At 31.9% G+C, this 11,042-nt stretch overlaps 1 protein-coding gene across 1 annotated transcript; it reads right to left on the reverse strand.

Annotated features, from left to right (window-relative positions):
• Positions 1-774: 774 nt before the first annotated feature.
• Positions 775-10,337, reverse strand: LOC139502150 (nucleolar complex protein 2 homolog). The gene is made up of 6 exons (XM_071291527.1): positions 10,215-10,337; positions 9,105-9,248; positions 3,470-3,583; positions 2,842-2,987; positions 2,328-2,390; positions 775-1,022 (listed from the first exon to the last, which is right to left on the reverse strand). Exons 1-6 carry the CDS (start codon positions 10,281-10,283, stop codon positions 788-790), a joined length of 771 nt encoding a protein of 256 aa, XP_071147628.1. The 5' UTR covers positions 10,284-10,337; the 3' UTR covers positions 775-787.
• Positions 10,338-11,042: the final 705 nt, after the last annotated feature.

The following is an 11,042-nucleotide window of genomic DNA, read 5'->3' on the forward strand; positions in this document are numbered from 1 at the left end:
AGGAGTGAGTCTTAGTGCCTTCAAACGTGTTTAGCTCCACCATATTTCAATAAGCTTGTTCAAAGTTAGGAGCCTGTAGTTCAGTAGTTGTTTTTAGTTCATATCGGTCATATTTGTTTTCAGTAAATTGTTTTTATAAATTAGGCCATTTTCTCGATTGAATTGTTTCAAATTAGTCATGTACAGGGCCTTTTATAACCGATTATACGGTATAATTTTTTCATAGATGAATGCTGTAGAGTTGCCTAGTATTGCTTACGTCTACTTTGTTTAAACTTTGGTGGATAGTTGTAATATTACTCATACCACAACTCCTTATTTTTATACAAACCCAAACTTTGAAACTATGCAAAAAGTATTATACAACTGCATACCAAATATCATTGAGTTTGCATTAGTGTTTTATCTTAAACTGATATAATCAACCACTTTTATATGTGCACTATATGATCCAATAATAAGATAGACCATGACTAAGGAGGAGGAGCCAAAAAAATCTCCATGGAAATTAAATATACCAATGCTAATATATACCAAATATGATTGACTTGCCACTTATATTTCCCTGAAACTGACCTAATCACATTCTAATAATAAAAAGTTTTGTCGTCTATAGATCATTACTAAGGCAGAGGGGTCTAATAATCTTCATAAGTTGAATTAGATGTCATTGATCCAAAGAAGCAGCTCATTCTAATATTACACTAATTATGGTGTAACCATGAGGGTTTCCTTTATATTTGTTTAATTCATAACATTATACACAACACACTATTCTGTTAAAGTTTTAATCAGAATCTGACATAGTGAACTCTTTAACAATGTCCTCTTTATCATCGACATCATCTGACATGTCTTCATCTTCACTGTTTTCATCCTCCTCATCATCTTCATTATCAACATCATCGTCATCATCATTTTGATCTTCATCATCATCCTGATTTTCATCGTTGTCACTTTCATCCTCCTCATCTTCACTAGCAGACTTTGCAAGTTGGTCAAGGTCATCACTATCAAAATCACTAAATCAAACAAATTGGATAAATCATAATAAAATAATATCTATAACAATTTGTTTTCATTTTTTACATTTTCCAAACTTCCATATCGTCCTTATAATGCTTACATTAAACACTTACATGTAACAGAGTACAATGGCAAAATTCTAAAACTATTTATTCATTACTGAGTGGTACAGATTAATTATGATTTATAAAATGATAACTAGAACAAGTATTAGTTTTCTAATACATTTCCTAAACTTTCTTATTATCCTTATAATGTTCAAATGGAACACTTAAAAAGGCACAAGGTAAAATTCCAAAATGATTTGATAAATACTGAGGAGTACAGATTATTGTTCTTTTTAAAATAAAGTTATGCAGATGCAATAAAATCAACGGTACCAATTTTGTTGCACCAGATGCGCATTTCGACAATTATGAAATTGATACCAATGATTATTGTCTACCATAAACACAGTTGATCAGGAAAAATTAACATTACGAAATTGTAAAATCAAACGTCACTCAGGCATAATGCATACTTATGAACTCAAAATTAAAGAGCAAAGATGTTAATGCAACAACATACTAAATCTATCGGGTTTCTTAGTTTTACTTTTTCTTCGACTTTGCTCAATATTTGGCTTAAAACATTTGTATTAGATTAATTTTTATTTAAGGCATTGCTTATATATCGATTTGTTATTCAAATTTACATAAATATAAGTTGTTATCATTTATTAAATGGTTTTTACTGTCTGCACTTGTTACAACTGCCTACGGTAATGTTTAAGTATTGAACATATGTCTTGCACATTGGTCCTAGTACAAACATATATCGTTGGCTTTGATTTTGTTAATGCAAATAATTAGGTGAGTATGACAATAATAATAACAAGTATTTCGAGACAATTAGTTTATCTCAAATGTTGTTTATTCTTCAAAATCACTATAGAAGAGATATGATAACAAACGTTATTAATAAATAAATAAGCTTTATGTTATAGTCAAAATTGATGCAAATCAAGACAACACAATATAAGTTCTATATAGCTTTTGAGAGAAGTGCAATTGAATGAAATGCATTTGTAAATTGCAAAATGTATTTGCTATCCATCCATAAATTATATTTCTAAATGTCTTCAAACATGATGGAATGATGTGCTTAACATTTGATACACTAGTATTCTACATTGACTGTTGATCTGTTTACTCTGCATTTTGGTAAGAATTGATTACACTAGCAGCCTTACCATATCTTCAGCTTTCTTATGTAACATGTGTGCGATGATTGTGAACTTGCTTATAGTAAATAAGTCTTACCTGTAATTCTCATCGGAATTGTCTGCCTTTGCCTTTGCTGGTCTTTCACCTTTTGGTAGGAACCTTTAATGATACAAAAAAATATATATTTCCCTTCATCTTTGGCGTCTTCATGTATGGCAATATAATACAACATGAGTCAATTGTCTCTAAATTATTGTTTGGTCAAGTTTTGTTAAAAAAATATCACTTATGATATATAACAATGTATACGGAAGCAAGGCAGATCCTTATAAAGGGGGTCTCATTGGAGAGTTCTGATCCAAGATCCCGCTTACTGTTTTGTCAGATTCTTGTATCACGCTTACACTATTTACGTAAGCAATTCTCATCTTTTTGTAATTTTCTGTGTCCCGCTAGACTTCATTTCCTGTTTTCACGGCACAATAATTTGACGTTTATGTGTCCCGCTTACCAAAAAATTGGCAATCCCGCGTCAGGCTTAGACCCGAATTAGACCCACTTTAAATAGAAACTATGATTACGGACAGTTTTCTTAAAAATCTGTATTAACCTGGTTGTATCATCATCTGACTCATCACTGTCTGATTCAAACAAGGCAGAGAACTCTTCCTTTTCTGCAGCTGTGGCCTTCTGAACTACTTTGGGTCCTTTGGGTCTTTCAATAATTGGTATATTTGCCTCAGCCTTAGAGAGTCCCTAAAATTAAATAAATGTAATGTTTATTTGGAATCACAACGATTGCTGCATTAATAAAACGAGGCAGGGGTAACCTGCTTAAGAGAACAATGTCAGTTTTATTTCGTATCTTTTAGTAATCAGATATACAAATTTGATAATAGATTATAATTGTATAGTTGATTTCAGCAATTTGTTTAAAAAAACTAGTTCATGTTTCAGATAATAATATATCAGGAACTTTAGTTTTAAAAACGTTTAGAGTATTCTGTAATTAATGCATATCAGTACAACTTTCATCATTAAAATATTTAATATATAAAACTGTTAAAAGCATTTAAAAAAAAAGTTTTGTTCAAAACAAGGACTGCAGTCCAAATTTACGAATTAAAAAAGACTCTGATTATTGTAATATGAAGGGACATTACAAAGTGAACAAAACCAGAGTCCTCTTTTGATTAACCTGCATCGGCATTCTTAACAAATTCTTATCATTAGCGGACCTGTTCTTTAGCAGCAATCTGGTACTGCAATTCTCTGTCTCGTAGCTTCCTCCATGTGGTGAAGTATTTACCTAATGGAGTACAAATATTCTTACACTGTTGTTCCCATGCTGTCTGTAAAAGAGTAGAATTATAATTGTTTAATTTATTTCATTTAGTTTGTATACATCTACTACAACAAGATGTTCACAAAGTATAAATACACCAACAACAACACCATTTACACCAAGTATAAATATATCAACAACAACAAGATCTTCACCGATAATGCTTAAATGAACAATGACTATAGCTCCACCAAGTATAAATACATGATCAACAAGATCATCTCCAAGCACAACATTAGTAAGGTCTTCTCTTAGTATAAATACATCAACAAAAAGATCATCACAAAATGCAAATTTATATACATCAACAACAACAAGATCTTCAGAAATTACAAATGAATCAAACGCAACAAGGATATATTATTCCCTAAATAAAATGCTTTTAACTTTGGATAGACACCTATATTTTGTTGTTTTAAACATATTTGTAAGCAATATATAAAATATATATAAACCAGATGCACCACAGGGTGCAGCTTTATACAACCGCAGAGGTCAAACCCTGAACGGTTGGGGCTAGTATGGACACAACATTCAAACTGGATACAGCTCTGATTTTGGATTGTGATTAAATAGTTGACACAGCATAGGGTTTATGACACAGAAAGAATGTGGTCTAATGAACTTAAAATGTTTTTTTTTGCTTTTGAGCAATCCACTATGCTGTTGAATATTAATCCTTTGATATTTGAAGAAATTTTCTTTTTCATTTGAAAGAAAAATTGAACCCCACTAATTTTTTTCACCTTCCCCTTTCCCTTATTCCAAATATGATCTCAATTCAAATTTCTAATGGAGTTTTCAACAATAACTACTCATTTAAATACATCATAAAATATAAAATGTCATACAGTCATGATTTAAGTTGATTTGACTACTATTATTAAGAAAGATAACTCCAATGCAACATTTTATATTGGTAAATTTCCAATGAAGTTCATTTAAGGTGGTACCCAACACTTTAACTAAAATCAATTTGGCTCATCTAATTTTCTTAAAATTTTGACAAAGTATTTACTTTGACCCTTTCACAAAAATATAAAAATTTCAAAAAATTTGAACCAATCGTTTTATCAGAAAAATTACACTGGTTATATAGCAGTTTGACAAACACTTATTTTGATCATTGGGAAGCTTGATATTCCTTTAACAACACAACATATAAAAACGTTAAGCTGATTTTACAGAGTTATCTCCCTGTAGTGTTAGGTACCACCTTAACTAAAGTTTTTGGCAAATTTCCAATGGAATTTATTAATAACTAAGTTTTTGGCAAATTTCCAATATACATAATTTAAGAGCAGTTTAGGTGAGCTATTAAAATGAGTTTCAATTACCGACCTTACACTGCTTTTAAATTATGTTTTGTACTTAAGTAATTGTCCATTAACCTGGAAACCCTTTTCCCCCCTTTTTTGCACCTTATTCCAACGGTTTGAGCCATAACTCCCAAAGACAATTCTTACCATGGCTTTGTGGTATCCCAATATCCAAAATCTAAATACATGGTTAGATTCATCATATCAAAGAACCCCAAGAATTCAATTTTTGATGAAATCAAATAAAGTTCAATTTTGGACCCTTTAAACCTCAATGTGGACCAATTTGATAACCGGTCCTAAATATCAAAAATCTAAATACATGGTTAGATTCAGCATATTGAAGACCCCATATATTGAATTTTTGTTGAAATCAAACAAAGTTTAATTTTGGACCCAGATTTGACCAACTTGAAAACTCAGCCCATAATAAAAAAACTAAGTACATGTTTAGATTCAGCATATCAAAGAACCCCAAGAATTCAATTTTTGTTAAAATCAAACTAAGTTTAATTTTGGACCTTAATGTAGACCAATTTGAAAACGGGACCAAAAATTAAGAATCTAAATACACGGTCAGATTCGGTATATCAAAGAACCCCAATAGTTCAATTTTTGATGAAATGAAACAAAGTATAATTTTGGACCCTTTTGGCCCCTAATGCGTTGGGACCAAAACTCCCAAATCAATCCAAACCTTCCTTTTGTGGTCATAAACCTTGTGTTTAAATTTTCATAGATTTCTATTAACTTATACTAAAGTTATTTTGCAAAAACCAAGAAAAATGCTTATTTTGGGACCTGTTTTTGGCCCTAAACTATTGGGATTTAAACTCCCAAAATCAATCCCAACCTTCTTTTTGTGGTCATAGACCTTATGTTAAAATTTCATAGATTTCTGTTTACTTATTCTAAAGTTATTGTGCGAAAACCAAGAAAAATGCTTATTTGGGCTCTTTCAGCCCCTTATTCCTAAACTGTTGGGACCATAACACCCAAAATCAATCCCAACCTTCCTTTTATCATCATAAACCTTGTGTTTAAATTTCATAGATTTCTATCTACTTTTACTAAAGTTAGAGTGCGAAAACCAAATGTGTTCGGACGAAGACAACGACGACCATGACGCCAACGTGATACCAATATACAACCAAAAAAAATTTAATTTTTGCGTTCGTATAAAAACAACATGTAAACATTTAATGCGTCCGAAGCATTATTCTGGATTAACCTTCATGTGGAAGCCTCAAAGCCGAATATTTGAAAGCCAAAGATGCATAAAACAGAAACATTTTAAGAGCTATTTAATAAAAAAAATTACCTAAAGTAATAGCCAAATCCTTGACCTTCTAAGGCCAACTCAGCCTGATGGAGTTCAAACCTGATTGAGTTTCTTTAATAATGAATACAAAATTTATAAACAGGCAAATTTAGAAAGGTTCTTTGTTATTCATGGCAGTTCAAAAGTGCTGATTTCTGATCTCATGGTACCCTCTGGAACTGATCCAATATAGCGGGTGTAAAATTTCATTGAATGAGGTATACGAAATATTTTGGCAGTTATTAATTTTGCGGAATTAAAACTTTTATCAATACCTTTGCATGTACATTTATAATTTGACGATTTTGTTCTACCCGCAAAAATAATTTAAAAATTTACAACCCGCAAAAATAGCCCGCTATACAGTAGTCCACCTGAAGAGGTATTAACCCAGTGATGTAACAAAGTGTATAAATGTAATGCCTCACAAGTGCTTTTCTGGATTAACCTTCATCAGGAACACTTAATCCGCTTTTTGAAAAGTACAGTGGTGTGAACAACATATGAATGAACTGTTAAAAGAAGCATATTCTAGTTTCTAATTCGTTGAACTTTCTTAGTAAGAAATATTGGAAAGTTGAAACCAGGTAGAAATAAGAATAAATATTGCCAATTAAATGCTTGAACCACCTGAATAATATTTGGTCTGTTGCCTCTTTATTTTGGTATCTGGTCTGTTGATTATAGATACGATTCTCAAATTTATGGACTACTTTGAGTGTAAATCATACTAGTCTTTTTATTTCAAAACCCATCCCTCATTTAACCCTGTTCTAATCTAATTAAATTGTCCTTCTTTGAACAGAAAATTGCAGTTCTTCATTGAAATAGTCAAATACAAAATTTCTATCAAAATTTAGGTTAGGAAAATGAATCGTTTGTATGTTTTTCAACTTAGCACTTAGCATGGATTCAAAATGGTTTCTACCTTTAAATTATGATATAGCCTATGAGATTTAAATAAATAAATATATAGATGTCATTTGGTTTGTCATGTCAATGAGATGCTCATGATCACTATCTAAATTCCTATTAGTCAATATTTACATTTATTCATATAGTCAATATAATACAAGATAATTTTAACTAAATACATTTAAATTGTAAACATAGTAAAGATAAGATAGTAAAGCAATTCAAACATTGCTATTTATAGACGTTGGGCACAAGGAATGTTAAAAATCAATTCAGACATCTTTAAAAATGGCCTTTGCAAGTTCTTTACAAAAAGGACAATTTCCAGTGGGATGTGAAATATGCCAAGATAAAAATAAGATTGAATTCAAATGTCTGGACTGTAACATTTTAATGTGCAGTGGTTGCAAAGATAGAGTTCACTTAAAAATTGCAAAAGATCATCAGATAACTGATATAAAGGATATAGGTAAACAACATGTTACTTTCAGTGAAATCAAGTGTGAAAACCATACAGGACAGGCATGCTGCCTTTTCTGTCAAACATGTAAAACATTTATCTGTCCAAAGTGTGTAGCTAAAGTTCATAATGGACATGACTTGATAGAAGAAGAAGACTACAATGAAGGCAAAGTAGAAACTAAGCCAAAACAGAAGAGTAAGATTAAGTTTGAAATATTGAAAGAATATACAACAGATCTTAACTCTATTCACTTTATACCAGTATGTACTGGTGGTTCTATGTGGATGGGGGATCAGCTCGAATCAAAGTTACAACATATCAAACTTAGGGAGAATAGAACTGAAGTAATAACAAGTCTCAACATTGAGATTTGGGGAATGGCAAAAACTCATTCAAATAACATTCTTGTTATAGTACAGCATGGGACTAAACTCAAACTAATCAACACCATGACAGGACAGATGACAGATTCCAGGTATGATGTAACACCATTGATAGCAACCTGTATCCATGTGACCAGTGATCATAGAGTCATCATAGGAGCCCATCCTGGAGGTAAAGCATTCCCTGCCACAGGACGACGTGTAGTGGTGGTAATGGATCAGGAAGGAAAACAACTCAAGGAATATGAACATGATAAACAGAATAAACGATTATTTACCCTCCCGATATGTGTAACTACTACCAGCAATGGTAACATCTGTGTGGTGGACGTGTTAGATGATGATCGCAGAGGTAGAGTGGTAGTGTTATCGCCAGGAGGAGGCGTACTAGGGGTATACACTGGTCACCACGATGTCAACACCAGGGAGAAACTATTTATACCTGATGGAATACTAACAACACCGTCAGATAATATTGTTGTTACTGATATGAACAATCATTTATTGCACATACTGACTGACCAAGGACAAAGTATTACCTACTATAATCTGCATGACATGGGAATCTTATATCCAAACTCCCTTGCCCTGTCGACATCAGGAACTATCTATATAGGATGTGTTAGTAAAGAAGGAAGTCCAAAAACTACAAAGGCTAAACTTTATGAGTTGGAATATTCTGGAATCTAGTGGTCACAAGGTCCAAAACAAAATTGATAAAAGACCTGATAGAAAACGAAATGGATTTGGAAGAACTGATATACTGAGAAATAAAAGGACAGACCAAACATTATTGGACAAATTAATCTCTAAGAATTATAGAACAAACGGATATACATTGTAAGCATATTTATCATTTTTGTAATATAATAGTTCACAAGGTGACAGTACATGACAAGTCACTCTAGCCAGACACATTTTACTTAGCCATCACTACTATATTCAGGTTGATTACCTGATAGGCAGCAAAGACCAAGTTGATTATCACCTGACATGAGCATACTACCAAGAGACACAAATTAGCTATAAATTCATGAGCTTCAATATTTTTATGTTAAACAAATACAAATACAAATAATTTTATTTTGCAATGAGCGCCCCAAAGGAGCAGAAATATAACAACTTACAATAGCTTTATCATCTGAGATACTGAAGGACACAGATTTTCTCCTGTCTGTTATAAACTTTGATGTCTCCTGAACTTTATCCACTATCTGTTTTATTTGTTTACAGTAGTTTGCTATTTTACATTTCTTCAGGAATTCCTTCATCTGAAATTCATACAATTAATATTTTTTCTATAATTTCAAAGAAAAAAGTAATTAATCTTTTGCAGATTTTGATAATGTATATAATGCAGTAGTAGTAAAATTATTATTCTTTGCATTATTAACAAATGTGTTTACAGTTTTAAATTATATGTTAAATTAATAGCAAATGTCAATCAAAGAGCAGATTGCTCTGAGAGATACCATAGGCGGATCCAGGGGGGGCCTGGGGGGCCAGGGCCCCCCCTTTCGTGGGAAAAATTTGGTTCATTATATAGGGAATCATTGAAGCATGACTGGAGCGGGCCCCCCTTAGGAAAAGTTCTGGATCCGCCACTGGATAAAATTGCCATTCTACTTCTACCGGTTAGTGACCACCGTCATCATGTGGACTATATATATTCTGTCACTTTTGGGTGTGCGCAAAAATAATTTTAATTAAAATATCAAACAAAAACAAAAAGGTGCTATACAAATATTTAACAGTGGGGATTAATGTATTAGTATTATTTTCAAAAATAATTCAACTGCACGTGTGAAATGCTCGTAAAATTTAATTTACGTAATCTGAATAGTTATGTTTACTTGCAGAAAAACTAAGTCCATTTAATCAAATACGGAAAAAAATGATTTTTTTTCTCACAAAATTTACTTCTGGATACTGTCTTATGATCATAGACAAGGTTCTGCTCAAGTTTGGCAGAAATCCAGGTCAGTTTAAGAAAGTTGTTAACATTTCAAAACTTTAACCACAGAGTGAATATTTGTGGACTCTGCTGCTGCCGATGGAATGTAGGATCCCTATGTTTTGCTTTTTCAACAAAATTCACAAGCAACTAAAAGAGATAATTCAGGATATTAATTATCAACAATGAATATTTGACCATAAATGGAAACTTGTTGAATTATAAAGTCTGAAGCATCATTCAACAAATTTGAAATATAAAAAAATAGCCCTTATTAAACTACCTGAAGTATTGATGGTAAAACCAGTTCAGGAAAACCAATCTTATGAGCATGGATGTTAAAATGGTCCATAAATAGTTCATATAACTGGTCAATGATGCCATCCTGAAAAAAAATGTTAAAGTTACCTCCCTTTGTACAGACAATACACAAAGTAAATCTTAAAAGTGTAAAAAAACTAACATGTATCCCTGACAGAAATATTCCGCAAATTAATAAGAATATATACATAAACAGTGATAAATATTGAGAGTTGTTCTGACTGATAATTTATGATTTTCTAAGGTCTGTTTTTATATGTAGATATTGCTGTATTATATAAGACTGTTTATAATATTCACTACATTTGGTTAGCTTATTAGCATTTCATCAGTTGTATATAGTATTGATGTTATTTAAGTTTGTACATAGTGTGCTGTGTTTTATTATAATTTCGTATATGACTCGCTTCTTTGGCTTTGTAAACAACACCTTGATAAAATTATCGATATATCAAATTATCAATACTTAGTTTTGTCCATCTGATGAGTTAAGCCTTTTTCAACTGATTTTTATAGTTTGTTCTTATGTTGTACTGTTATACCACTGTCCCAGGTTAGGGGGAGGGTTGGGATCCCGCTAACATGTTTAACCCTGCCACATTATTTATGTATGTGCCTGTCCCAAGTCAGGAGCCTGTAATTCAGTGGTTGTGACACGTTTGTTTATGTGTTACATATTTGTTTTTCGATCGTTCATTTTTTTATATAAATAAGGCCGTCAGTTTTCTCGTTTGAATTGTTTTACAATGTCTTATCGGGGCCTTTTATAGCTGACTATGCGGTATGGGCT

Source organism: Mytilus edulis, chromosome 13 (genome assembly GCF_963676685.1).
Source record: "Mytilus edulis chromosome 13, xbMytEdul2.2, whole genome shotgun sequence".
NCBI lineage: Eukaryota > Metazoa > Mollusca > Bivalvia > Mytilida > Mytilidae > Mytilus > Mytilus edulis.

Coding starts and splice junctions, on each gene's coding strand:
- LOC139502150 (XM_071291527.1), bottom strand. CDS start 10,283: ATGGACCATTTTAACATCCATGCTCATAAGATTGGTTTTCCTGAACTG. Junction 3,584..9,104: donor TCTCAGATGATAAAGCTATT/GTAAGTTGTTAT, acceptor ACTCTTTTACAG/ACAGCATGGGAACAACAGTG. Junction 2,988..3,469: donor AGATTGCTGCTAAAGAACAG/GTCCGCTAATGA, acceptor ATTTAATTTTAG/GGACTCTCTAAGGCTGAGGC.